This window comes from Aquarana catesbeiana, linkage group LG13 (genome assembly GCF_042186555.1).
Source record: "Aquarana catesbeiana isolate 2022-GZ linkage group LG13, ASM4218655v1, whole genome shotgun sequence".
Lineage (NCBI taxonomy): Eukaryota > Metazoa > Chordata > Amphibia > Anura > Ranidae > Aquarana > Aquarana catesbeiana.
The window spans coordinates 189,942,643-189,956,757 of NC_133336.1; the positions used below are offsets into that span (position 1 = coordinate 189,942,643).

General features: G+C 42.1%; 1 protein-coding gene across 1 annotated transcript; it reads right to left on the bottom strand.

Annotated features, from left to right (window-relative positions):
• Positions 1-6,676: 6,676 nt before the first annotated feature.
• TXNIP (thioredoxin interacting protein) lies at positions 6,677-12,916 on the bottom strand. Its single transcript, XM_073608701.1, has 8 exons — positions 12,440-12,916; positions 10,731-10,803; positions 10,487-10,634; positions 10,067-10,169; positions 9,511-9,767; positions 9,243-9,402; positions 8,808-8,959; positions 6,677-8,514 (listed from the first exon to the last, which is right to left on the bottom strand). The coding sequence occupies exons 1-8, from the start codon at positions 12,687-12,689 to the stop codon at positions 8,482-8,484; spliced, it is 1,176 nt and encodes a 391-aa protein (XP_073464802.1). The 5' UTR covers positions 12,690-12,916; the 3' UTR covers positions 6,677-8,481.
• Positions 12,917-14,115: the final 1,199 nt, after the last annotated feature.

Here is a 14,115-nt window from a genome sequence, read left to right on the forward strand (position 1 = left end):
CCCACTTGGGAACTCAACACAGAGGTCTCACCAATAGATTCCTCGAGAGATAGATAGAAAAATGTATGAAGCCACCACACCTAAGAACTGTGAGGCTTCAATATTTTTTCTCTTTGTTCTTGGGTTTGAATATATTTTAATATTTACCCCTCTGAATTCTGATCCAGCCTATGCAGACCGTAATTTATTTGTTCCTATTGGCCATACGTGGCTCAAATTTCAAGCTGAATTGACTTGTCAAAAGAGCCTGGTGTAAATTTTTTTGTCTCAACAGACTGTATCCAATCAAATGCAGTCACTGTTCAGGTATTCAGGTATTCAGCAGCCGTAAGACTTACCGGCTACGAAATACATAAGCCCAGCAGGAGAGATTCCTTCATTCTGTTAAGCTGGCCATACATTAGTAGATTTTTGAACAAACATTTGTATAAAAAATGTAATCAAATTTCTAAGTACATTTGATGGCTTGACGAATGTTCTTCAAAAGTCCTTCAAAAATTTTGCTTGCTTTTAACATTTGATTTTGGAATGAATAAACTTTACCGAACCAAAACAACATACACTTTTAGAAATCTATTTGTTTAATCGGCCTATAAAGTTCTTCTTGGGTCCCGGCTCGGATCGCCGTAGCTAATCCCAACTACTCTGACAGATGCCTCTGAGGCTGTGGTCACTGAGGCAATGTACTGCATACCAGGTGGTCCTGCCCAAAATGTATTGCCTTTTGCTCAAGAATTGTTGGACTCCTTCAAACCCTGTTCCATCTAGTTGTCCCCAGGGATGCTAAGTATCCTCTGCTTCATTATCCAATCCCAGGTCTCTCTGTACACCAACAAAGATTGGTCATGTACCTCGTCTTATCGGCCACGCAAGCAATAGCTAAGGCATGGAAGAAGCCTTTGGTTTCTCTCCAGGAATTCGAGGCACGTATGACTCATGTGATAATTACAGAGAAACCTTCTTGTATTCTTGACTATGCCCTACCCTCTTTAAACCCGGCAAGCCTATCCTACCTTTAGCTTCTTATTTGGACAGTGACCCGAGTTCGTAGGGACCTCCTCCCCACCCACCCTATACGTAAAATATATATACGCAATTGGCGGGGTCCTGATGACCAATATCGTTTGTCAATTGTGGTGGCAGGTTACCAACTCACCTAATTAGGTGGAGTTCCTTATCAAGACAGGAGAAGCAGTCAAAATAAAAGGGAAGTGGGAATAGGACCCAAGGCGTCCTTGCCCTCAATGAAGTAAAAGGAACAAACTGCGGTTTAACCTGATATATATATTTTGATATATCATGTTAAACCGTGTTTTTATATATTGTGATCTGCAACCCCATACTTACCCTTTTTTCTCCTTTCTTTCCTTCCACCTAAATCCCACTTCCTAATTGATTCTGAGTACTCAACCCTCTCAAGGCATTCCAGTATACTGTTAATTACCTACCTTTGGTACCTATCTGTACTGCTGGTCTCTTGACAGTTTCCACTGATTTGTTATCCTAATTTCCTTGTTTATGAGTGGTTATCATTTGATGTAATTGCCCTTGCATGGGCCTAACAGTTGTTATGATTTGCATACTTGAAATTCCCAATACCATGTGGGGGAGACAAACAGCAATAGTTAGATGTCTTTTCCTTGCACGGAAATTGATAGCAAGTAGGTGGCTGGTGTTAAATCCACCAACTCGCGTAGAATGGGAGGATGAGGTTAATAAAACAATAAGAAAGGCAAGATTTATGTATAATAAAAGGGGAAATGCCAAAGTGTTTAAAAAAAATATGGGAATGCTGGATTAGCAGATAAGGGAAGGGTGCGATGTAGAATTAAGGATAAGGGGGCCCTCCTCTCTCGTGGATTCCAGGAAAAAAATTTTTTCTCTCTCTTTTCTGCCTTTTGGAATTATGTATAGCGAATTAAAAAAAATATTAAAAAATTATATTATTTTTGATAGGGTTTTTGAAAAATGAATGGTAGTGCATTATATAAATAAAGGTATTATGTAAAATGTTGGGGTGGTGGGTTAAAAGAGTAAGTGAAGGATGTACAAAAATGTGTATTTGTTCTTTTATTTTTATACAAATAAAAAATTACTTGATTTAAAAAAATAAAATAAAACCATAACTAAATTCACAATACAAACCATTGAACCAGAAATTAATTTGTTCAAGAAAAATGTTTCACCCTGCTCCTTTGAATTTTTTTTAGCACTGCAGATAGTTGTCAATTTATCACCACTAATATTTAGAAAATTGAAAATTTAGAATGAATTTCTACTAGCGTATAGCCAGCTTTAGTACGGATAAGAATCTATTAGAAAACTTGTGTTTACAGCTAGTATTAGGCATAGATGGCTAAGGACCAAATGGGGTCCCAGACAGATGTAGTAGCTTTGCCCCCCAACCACTTTGATTGACAGTTAACAGAATGCAATAGGCATAGAGAATCCGCCCCATTTGTATTGTCTATGCCAGCCTTTCTCAACACAGAGGAACCCTTGAAATAGTTCTCCGGTCTCGGGGAACCCCTGCTAAAAATTAGAAATCTACAGCTCGTGATAGTCAGTGGGAAGAATGGTCGTTACGCTTGTGGTCATTGGGAAGAATGACCTCCTTACAGATAGCTAAAAAGATCAATGGTGTCAGTGGGAACTTATCTGAGAGACAGAAATTGCCCAATGCCAAAGGAACCCCTAGCAACCTTTGGAGGAACCCTGGTTGAGAATCACTGGTCTATGCTATAATTGCCCTATCAGACACCATCCTCTCTTGTGATGTGAAAGGCAGAAAGAGAGCTTTGACCAGTTGAGCTATGCCCCAACCCTGCAGGAGCATGGGTTTTGTAGTTGGGTTACCATTCACGGGTCCCTAGGCTCCTGCTTAGGTTGCATTGTGGATGATCCAGCTCTGCCCTTGGATCCAGACCTAACCATATTAAGATAACAGACCTAATGGATGCGTGAAGATAGAACTATTTAAAAACCCCTGATGTATCTAAGGTAAATATTTGCTCCCCATCAACATTTGTTCTGCTCCACCGGACAAAGACCCACAATAAAGGCTGCTCTTGGCATTTGCTTGGTTACCTATTTTAAATGAGGACAATATTGCTATATAGTAGGCTCCAGCTCTCTGCTCTAATGGCTACACTTACAGCTTTACTCTAATAGCCAATGACACCTTCACGTGGACATGGAAACTCAAACATGAACCTCTTAAAAAGACATTGAAAAGTTCTTTATTTAAACTACCGTTGTCACCAGTTAATAGCCTTTTATGAGCGTAGTGCTGATTACTTTTACATGGCATATATCTGTTATTCTAGATCTATTGATTAAATATGCCTGAATTTGGATCAAATTTTTCAGGATGCACAAAACTTAAGGAAAATATAAAAAAGTATGAGCATTTAAGGGTCATTACAACCAAATGTGGCATATTAGCCTTAAGTGTGCAATTGTGGCCTGTGTCAGACCCTCAATTTTGATAGGTTTTGAATACTCCAACACTAAGATGTCCATTTCCGACCCTGTTTCTGTCCATCCTTAGAGTTTAAGTATTCTTGCCAACAAGATTATGTTCCGGTTCCTCCTGATTAATCCTCCTTAATATAAAATATAAAAGAATGCAAAAGAGAGATTGAGATCCTTCATAATGGCAGCAGCAGGTGTGCAGACTTAGCACAGAGGTTTTACCAACAGAATCCATGAGAGAGAAGAAATAGAAAGGGATTAAGATTCCAGCATCCGTTAAAAACCAAAGTATTACGTTTTCCGGAAGATCAAACCTCTGTTAACAGGATCCATGTCGATTTGTATTCAAGAACATTCTAATGTGTCCACTCTCAGAATTTTGTTCACAAGGCACCTTGCAAATATCAATGGAAGAAGAAATAGAAATATGACTGGTTGCCAAGTGCAATACTAACACAATGGCAAATTAGACTCAATCTGGCTGTTTGCTGGACTTAAGATGAAAGTTCCTTTAAATAAGGCCTCATGAAGGAGATAAAGCCAAGTCCAACCAGAATTGATATACTATATAGCCAAATATGTGGACATACCTCATCATCCCTCAGTGATCGAGTTACAATGTTTCCAGTGAAGGTACTGTGAAAAGTACAGCAAAGAGAAAGACATTTTAAACAATGATGTACCTCCAAGTTCCAACCTTGTAACAGTTTGGTATAGGACATTTTTGGTTCCCATATGACTGTACCCATGTGCACAAAGCCAGCTCCATAAAGACACGGTTTGATGAGCTTGGCGTGGAGAAACTCAAGTGGCCAGCACAGAGCCCTTACCTCAACCCTACTGGACACCTTTGAAATTAATTGGAACACAGATTGCAAGCCAGGTCTTCTGATCTGACACCAGTCAGTACCTGACCCCATAAATGGTGGCCAGCTCCAGAAAGACATGATTTGAACAGTTTGGTGTGGGGGAACTAAGTGGTCTGCACAATGCCATAACCTCAATCCTGCTGAAAACTTTGACGATGAACTGGAACACCGATTGCAGGCCAGGCCTTCTCATTTAACAGTAGTACCTCATAAATGGTGGCCAGGTTCATAAAGACTTGGTTTGACCAATTTGGTGTGGAGGAACTCAAGTGGCCTGCACAACCCCTGACTTCAACCCTACTGAACTCCTCTGGGATGAAATGGAATGCTGATTGTGAGCGAGGTCTTCTCATCCATTATTAGTACCCGACTTCGGAAATGGTGGCCAGCTCCATAAAGATATGCTTTGACCAGTTTGGTGTGGAGGAACATAAGTGGCCTGAACAAATCCCTGACCTCAACCCTACTGATCACCGATTGTGAGCCAGATCATCTCATCCAACATCAGCACCTGACCCCATAAATGGTGGCCAGCTCAGTGTAGAGGAACGCAAGTGTCCTGCACAGAGCCTTGACTTCAACCCTACTTTGGGATGAATTGGATCACAAATTGCAAGCCAGGTCTTATCCAAAATCAGTACCTGACTTCATAAATGGCTCTGTAAAGAAATAGTTTGACCAGTTGTGTGGAGGAACTCAAGTGGCCTACACAGAGCCCTGACCTCAATCCTACTGAACACCTTAGGGATGAAATGGAATGCTGATTGTGAGCGAGGTCTTCTTATTCAATATCATTACCTGACCTCACAAATGTTCTTTTGGCAGAATGGATAATTTAAAAATTTTATTGAAAGCCTTCCCAAAAGAGTAACGGCTGTTGTAGCCGAATAGGAAGGTGTGCGTGTAGGGGGGGTGCTCGCGCAACTCCATATTCATGCCCATGGTTTCAGAATGGATAGTCCAATCTTGCAGACAAGGTTCACTGTTCTTTTCTTCTAGCAGTATTGCATACAAAGTGGCTGGCTGCATTTATCTGTAAGGATTCTGGAGGTATAATGACCAGCTGTCAACAAGCATTTTGGCAGGCCAAGCAAAGGCAACCCCATAATTCTCTCATGGCAGAGTGACTTTAAAGGAAACGGTACTTGTTGAAATATATAGGCTGTCATTTGACCTCCACTTATGAAATTAAATGTAAACCTTTAGGCTGGGTTCACACTGTGCAGACGTGGCTCGCATCAGGGGTCCGGTGCGTCCCTGTTCCCTGTTTCAGGCCCGAAACTGAGCCAGAGACGCACAGGACCCTTGGCTGCCCCAGAGATGTGTGAACTGGCTCCATTGAGAGTCAGTCTCCTGTCATGCGCTCATTAATTAGCAATGTTCTTGTGGACTACAGAACACCCCTCCAGTCAATGTTATGGAGATGAGGAAAGGGGAAGGTATTCTGTAGTCCTAACTCACTTCCTGTCCTAGGGTGACAACACTGCCCCTCTATACAGGAAGGTCATTGACCGTTTTATCCCTAAAACATGAAATGTGTTCCTGGCAGGATCACCAGGTTAAAAACAACTAGTGCAGCCACCATTTGAGGACTGTTAAGCTGCACTATTAATGGCTTGTTTTGGGGTTTGGATACGCTTCAATGACATGGAATTATCAAGATAGCAGTCAGTTGTTGAGTGCAAGTCTGCTTTAGGAGCAAATAGATGAATCCACTCCCTAAATCTTTGCAAGGCACCAAAAGATGTCAGTAACCTCATCGGGGGGGGGGGGCTTGTTCCACTCATCTAAGTGCCAACCTCCCATTGACAAGAAACCAGAAAAACTTAAATAATTTTCAACTTTTATTTAGAAAAAAAATTGTCCCAAAATGAGACATAGTACAAAATATAATAAAAACTCTGAAACAGAATATACAAAAAAAAAAAAAATACATTTGTTTTTCTTAAACCACAAAACAATAATCTCCTTGGTGCAAGCATACATTCTCCAAGGAATCGATCAGCAATAATGCAAAGCTGCAGTGCGAATGTACAATACAAAACAAATTATATATAAAGTTAAGTGCATTCCCAAAAGAGAATTATCAATACTTGAAAACAGGCAGACACTTGAACAAAACTGAAACAGTACTGGTCAAGAAGTCATGAACAGGGATCAAACGTTTTCTACAACATGGCAAGGCAACCCTCACCATGGCCAAATCCAAGAGATAGCCCAAAATATTCTACAACATGGCAAGGGAAACTGCTCACCATGGCCAACTCCAGGAAATGGGTGAACAGTTGCCTAGCCTTGCCATAGAGCGTTTGCATGTCATCCTGTACATGATCCAAAACCAAAGTGCATTGAAAAAAGTGTAGCATGGCTTCGTAGGCTGCAGCAGACGGTTCAGAAAAGCCCTTCAATATAAATCAGGAAGTTTACCTACTTCATGCATCTGAAGGTGGTCCTGTTTTTCAATGCCCCTAGGCTCGTTTGAGCTCCTACACAGCATTAACTAAGAATCAGGGCAACCAACAGTTCCTCCTTCAGAACATTCAGCCAAGAGTCACAGTTTATAGCTAGGAGAATACAGAACTTCTGGAAGTGCCATCAATCTCATGTATCTGAAGGTGGACCTGCCTTTGTGGCCCATAGATGTTTGAGTGCCTACTTAGCACTAGTGATCAGTAGGCACCAGGGCAACCAACAGTTCCTCCTTCAGAACATTCAGTGTTGAAGCCAAGAGTCACAGTTTAGAGCTAGAGAAGGCAATATAGAAACTTCTGGAAGTGCTATCCATTTCACATTCCTGAAGGTGGATCTGTTTTTCCTGCCTGTATGCCCCTACAAGACACTAGTGATACGTGAGGATCCATCTGTAGCTTCAGGGCAAAAACCAGGTCCTCCTTCAGTCTTGAAACCAAAAAGGGTCACAGTTTAGAGCTAGAGAAGTAAATACAGAAACTTCTGGAAGTGCTACCCATATCATGGATCTGATGGTGGACCTGTTTGTTGCCTGCCGGTTCTTTCAAGCTGTTACAAAGCGCTAGTGACATGTACAGAGGATCTATCTGTAGCCCCAGAGCAAAGACCCAAAACACATACCTCCTTCAGAACATTCAGTCATAAAGCCAATAGTCACAGTTTATGGCTACAGAAAGCAATACAGAAACTTCTGGAAGTGCTACAAAAGGCAGAACTGGTTTGCACAAAGTTGGAAGACAGACAAATGAAAAAAAAAAAAAAAAAAAGCAGAAGTGTAGTGGTTGAGCCTCCTAAAGACTCTAAAAGAGAAGTGTTAGCTTACACAAATTTACGTAAGAAAAAGTGCTTTACAAAATCAAAAATGTAACACTGCTTTAAACTAACAAAACTAGAACTTCAAGACAATACAAAATAAAATGCTTGTTAGAATCATGAAATGTCTTTAGTGATTGGTGCTCAGGATTTTAAGCACATGCCATGATATGCATAAACTGACAGGCTAAAGATAAACGCCTTTTAGGAGTCATAGTCTAAGTAACCTCGTCGTCGAGAGCAGAAGCTTGGCAGGAAAAAAAAAAAAAAAAAAAAAGGCTTAAAGTTGGAATGATATCTGACAATTAAACTTCCCTTTATAGTTATATTATAAAAAAAAGGCACCAGAATAATCTCATGGCAAAAAACAAAGAAAGTTATTTGCTGCTCTTTAGATTTGAAATACTCAGGCTCGTACTATAACAAAAAAAAAAAAAAAAAAAAAAAAAAAGTTATCACTGAGGTACAAAAGACTTCAAAACAGTCATCGAAAGTTATGCATAAAGGTTTGATGGTACAATCAGTAACCGTCACACCGTTCTAATACACAGAAACAGTGGCCTGGAGTGTCCTCTTTCCCCCACCCCCCCCATCTGCTATACAACTCAAACTGAGGCCCGAGGGTTGCTTGAGGCAGGGCCAGCTTGCTCTTCGACTTTTGCATTGTGTTGGCACACCTGAAGAACGACAGTCTTTGGGTGGCTATTCGTCAACGGAGTGACTCTGTTGCATTGATTTCAGCCCTTGAAAACATGGTTTTCCGAAAACGGAAGGAAGGCCGCGGGAGAAGATAGGACCTGCTTTTAAACAGTGCTTTCGTCAAGTTCAGAAATTGAGAAACAAGTGTTTAAGTTGTTTATTGCACACTGGTATTCTTGTTGGCATCAACCTGGGAGGAGAAAGAAATAGATTGGTAAGTGAACGCTCTGAGAAATACACCGATAAGAGATATATAAAAACAATTTTTAATATTATAAATACTATTTTAGTATATCAATATAATATGATTTTATAAAATATATTTTATTAAATATGATAGTATTTAGGGGGTTCAAACTGGAGCCAAAAATATAACAACCCAACACTCCTAATTTCCATGGCCATTTGTTACACTGGGATTAAAACACCGCTGTCTGAGAAAAATCATGAGTAAAGACATTTCTAACAACTCTCAGAACCTACCTCAGTGTAGGTTGGAGGTGGCATGAACTTGAACTCTGGAGCATACATAAAGATGGGACTGTCACAGATGTTGTCCAGCTCATCAATCAGAGGAGCTGTTGGGCTTTCAATTCTGTGGTCCTCACGAACGATGTCAAGATAACATGGAGGAGCTGCAAAAACAAGATAAAAAAGGCTTACTATACATACTTTTTTTTTAAACATGCACAACAGAAACTTGAGACAATGGGTGTCATTTACTAAAACTGGAGTACGCAAAATCTGGTGCAGCTCTGCATAGAAACCAATCAGCTTCCCATTTTCTCTTTCTTAAAAAGTTTAATTGAACAAGCTGCAGTGAGAAGCAGATTGGCTACCATGCATAGCTGCATCAGATTCTGAGTGCTCCAGTTTTAGTAAATCCCCCCTGCCCCATACAGCTGTTAAAATACACACCTTCTGGAGTGCCGGGGATGTTCAGATCCAACCAGCTCATCTCCGAGCTGGCCTGGCTTGCCATGCTTGAGCTGCGGCTGCTGAGACCAGATGAGCTGGTGCCAATCACAAGGGGCAGGTCGAGGATGACCTTCTTTGCTCCGGGAACACTGACATAAACCTGTTGAGAATGAAAAAAAAGGAATTTAGTACCGGTGGAATTTTGTTTTGTATATTCTAGAACAGAAGAACCAGAGATAGTGGTAGATAAGGTGGACAAAAGGCTTACCAGTAAAGAATATTCCACTCTCAGGATGTGGCAGCCAAGGAGGGAAGGCTTGATCTTTGGTACACGGATGCTCTTTCCTCTCCAAGAGTCTGTCATGCCGGAGATGATGTGACCTCCCCTCACGCTGCAGAGCTTCTGGGTGAAGACTTTGGTCTGACCATTGGCCAAGTAAGTGTGCTTGGCGATGATGGCAGCTTTTGGGACCACGATGCGAGAGCAGGTGTTCTCAAAGTCGGCAGAGATGCAGATCTCATCACCTACAACAAAAAAAAAGGGGCAAAAATATTAGAAAACGTAATATAATTTTCTCCTACAACCACAGGCTTCAAGCAATACTACAAAAAAGACATATGGGTTGATTTACTAAACCTGGAGAGCGCAAAATCGGGTGTAACTGTGCATGGTAGCCAATCCACTTCAGCTTGTTCAATTAAGCAAAAAAAAAAAAAAAAAAAAAACACGGAAAGCCGATTGGTTTCTATGCAGAGTTGTATCAGACTTTGCACTCCACTTTTAAATAAAATCAACCCCATAGATATATTGATGAGACACTTACCTTGACAGAATCCCTTGCGGTTGATGCTGGCACTCATGGTGATATGGCCATCGGGGATGAACATGCAAGTCATCTTCTTGTGCTTTTTGCCAGAAACAGGACACTGAAAGGAAAAAAAGGGAAATTATGGTCACAATTCAGCTCCACTGAGCGTGAAATCTAAAACAAGGTTGCGGTTCAGCTAGCTGTGGTGACCCTTTGACTTCTGGTGTTAATCAGTAATGCTCATTACTTAAAATGACACTTGTTTAGCTATGACCTTGCCCTTTCCGAAGCTGGCTACAGCTTTCATTCAGATGTGGTCTAGGTAGGCAGTGGGGAAGGTAGGCTACTGATGAACTTCTGAACTGAATTACAACGGGGTTGTAAAAAAAATTAAAAAGATAAAATATGAAGTTGTAGATAAGCAAGAGAACTTACCGTTAAATCTGGAGTGCCCACATCCACCAAGTCAACCACTTGGAATTTCTTCTGCACTTCCAGAGCTGGGAATGATGGTCGCTCAAGGAAAGCTTTCACCCAATATTTCACAGATCCATACTTCCCCTTGAAAGTTGAGCCCAGAGGCCTGGAAAAGGAGCAAAAAAATAAAATAAGTCTATTTGTTGCCAAAAAAACCCCAAAACAACAATTGCCTCATTATGTGATCTGGACCTTGACTTACCCCTGAGGAAGCTCAAATCCAAACTTGTACTCGTACCGGTTGCCAGGTCTGAGGATTACAGAGCCATCAGAATCTAAGAGAAAGACAAAACAAAGAAAATAACCTAATTTAGTAAAACCACAAACCAGAGATTACCAATATCCATCCATTTAACAGGTTCTACAAAGCATAATCACTTTCCAATTCATTTGTGGCATTGTGTTCTTGGCAGCTTTATCCTGTCTTGATCCAGACCATGGATCTGAACAAAGATTTGGCCACTGCAGCTCTGTCTCCTATAATCTTAATGTTCGGCAGTAAGTGATCTGTGCCTGCCAGGCTTAGTACAGCAGAGTCATTGGATCAAGTTTCACGCATACAGTAAAGTTATATGGTGCTCGGCTCATGCTGCCAAATGGGGATATCACTGGGGACCTGCTACTGATACCACATCTATTCTCCAGATCTACCAATGCCATCCCTTTATCTTCTAACACAAGATACTGACTTGTACACAGGAATTCATAATAAAATCAAATAAACATACCCCACTACCAAATTATCCATTCCACCAACATCTGCAAGGGCTCTTATTTATCCAAGTCATTGTATACCTCAACCTGTTTAACTGCCCTTGAACAAATGTTCAAGTCTAAGGGAACCCCTGCTAAAAAAAAAAAAAAGTCCTTAGGGGAGTCAAGTGGTGGTCAGTAGTAAGAGCCCCATGATCCATTTCACCATCATAGTCCATGAAGGCTCTAATGGTGGTCAATGGTAAGAAAGCCCACATGATCCATTCCACCAGCATTAGCCATGAAGGCTCTCGTTTATCTTAGTCATGGTAAAGCTCAGCCTCTCAAACATTTTATTTACCCTAGAGAAACCCTTGAAAGAATTGTCTGATCTTGAGGAACCCCTGCTAAAAACAAATTCATTGGGAAAAAAGTGCCCCTTACATTAGTGGTCAATGGTTGGAAAGTCACCCCTCCTCCTTACAGTGGTGGTCACTATACCACCCTAAAAAGACATAAAATATCACTGGTGTCATGACACTGAAGTGGCGTTGACCCTAGCACTATGGAGGGAACATCAGATGGTTAGTCAATGAGCCAAAAGCTCAAGGAACCCCTAGAGGAACCCAGGAGCTATGAAGGTACCATCAGCCAAAGCGCAAGGAATCCCAAGATACAATAGAACACTGGTGGAGAAAGCCCAGTCTAGCTTGTATTTTGATCATAATCATTCCCAACACTAACAAAGAAGCTACATGAATAAGGGTCAAAAGGTCTACATTTGATATCAGATCGACCTAAATATAGCTACAATTAGCTTTTCAACCACCAAATGATTCACTCCACCAGACACAAAACCATCAACCACAATGCTCTTTCAATTCAGCATTACTATGATACAAGTTGACAAGTGATCATCCGCTAGAAGAGAGACTTCCTCATTGTAACAAAAGAAGCTTGCTATTTTGTGTTGAGGTGTTAAATGGACCATGGTTCATTAGCTACTTAACCAGTGACCCATTGATAAAGAGCGTGGGTAAAGGCATTATCCATTTCTTTCAATTGAACCAATTGATGTGTGAATTTAGATTAGATATATATCACCAGATGCAGTGGAACTACAAGTCCCAGCATGCTACCCTAACACACATTAAAAAACACAGGACCAAATGGTCCTCAAACATCCTTTTATCCCCCTTTCCCAGCTGTGGTGCTCACCAGAAGGCTGATCCTCCATCTGCAAGGTGTCCTCCACCCTCAGGTACTCCATCTCCTGCTTGCAGTTCTGAGCTCCAGAAGACCAGACCACCTTGGCCACTCCACAGGCAAGGAGCTTGACTTTGGTCACCCGGGTAACTTCAGCCACCTCCACCATCACCTTCCCGGTCACCTTCTCCCCTCCGCAGTAGACCTTTTCTGGGTCGGTGAAGACCAGCTCAAAGAACTTGACCTTCTTGAAGACCACCATGGTTGTTCAAGTTGAGAGACCCCGAACAAAAAAAATAAATAATTAAAGGAATATTCTCTTCAATGGGGATTCAATTCACTGGCAGCCCCCCTGGTGAGCAGGGAGTGTCTGTGGATTGTTTTGGTAATTCTTCCTGCAAAAGGAGCCACTCTATAAGCTGCAGAGCACAGTTGCTTCTGTTCCGTCTCTCTGCGAGCTGAGCGCTTCAAAACATCCGGAAGCCCTTCCTAATATAGCCTGGTCTCGGCCCCGCCCCCTGAGTGCTCTGGCTCTCCACGTGCATCAGGACCTGAACTCCGTGCTCACCTCGTGCACATGGCGCTGATTGGACGGCGCCGCGATGCTTCCAGTGCGGACAGCCAATGGCTGGGCAGAAGCGGCGCGTGGACAGTGCGTGCACGCAGCGGGGAATGCCAGGGGAAGGAGGAAGGGGCGTGGCCGGGACATCATTCCTTGAGTTGTTTATGAAGTGGCAAAGCTGGGGGCGGGGATGTGTGTGTGAGAACAGCGGGCGATACAATGAGCTGCGCCGTCCTCGCAGACATGTCAGACCCCGTGTGTGACACATAGAGCGGATAGAGCCCCGTGTGTCAGATATTGAGCTGTGTACATAAATTATTGCAATACACCGTGCAGCAGGCCACTATAGTTACCTCAGACTGGTCACTAGATCCCTCAACCGTACACTGATCACATTAGGTACCTCAGACCTTACACCAATTGCTGTAGGTACCTCAGACCTTACACCGGTCCCTGTAGGTACCTCCGACCGTATTGTTGTAGGTACCTCAGACCGTACATCGGTCACTGTAGGCACCTCAGACTGTACACTGGTCCCTATAGGTACCTCAGACTGTACACTGGTCACTGTAGGTACCTCAGACCGTACACTGGTTACTATAATTACTTTAGACTGTACATTGGATGGTTACTATAGTTACCTCAGACCTTACACTGGTCACAATAGGTACCTCAGACTGTACACTGGTCACTTTAGGTACCTCAGTCCATACACTGGTCACTGTAGGTAGTAGGTACCTCAGACCTTACACTGGTCGCTTTAGGTACCTCAGACTGTACAGCAGTTGCTTTAGGTAGTACCTCAGACTGGACATCGGTCGCTGTAGGTACCTCAGACTGTATACCAGTCGCTGAAGGTACCTCAGACCGTACACTGGTCACATTAGGTACCTCAGACAGTACATTGATCACATTAGGTACCTCAGACCGTACACTGGTCACTATCGTTACTTCAGACTGTACATTGGTCACTATAGGTACCTCAGACAGTACACTGATCACTATAGGTAGTGACCAGTGTACAGTCTGGAGTAGTACTCCAGACTGTACACTGGTCACTATAGTTACCTCAGACCATACACTGGACACATTAGGTACATGTCACATAAAGTTACAAAAGATTCTA

Excerpts from the sequence above, each read along its gene's own strand:
- TXNIP (XM_073608701.1), bottom strand. The coding sequence starts at position 12,689 with ATGGTGGTCTTCAAGAAGGTCAAGTTCTTTGAGCTGGTCTTCACCGAC. Across the intron at positions 10,635-10,730 it reads GGATTTGAGCTTCCTCAGGG|GCCTCTGGGCTCAACTTTCA; the intron begins GTAAGTCAAGGT and ends CTCCTTTTCCAG. Across the intron at positions 10,170-10,486 it reads TGGGCACTCCAGATTTAACG|TGTCCTGTTTCTGGCAAAAA; the intron begins GTAAGTTCTCTT and ends TTTTCCTTTCAG.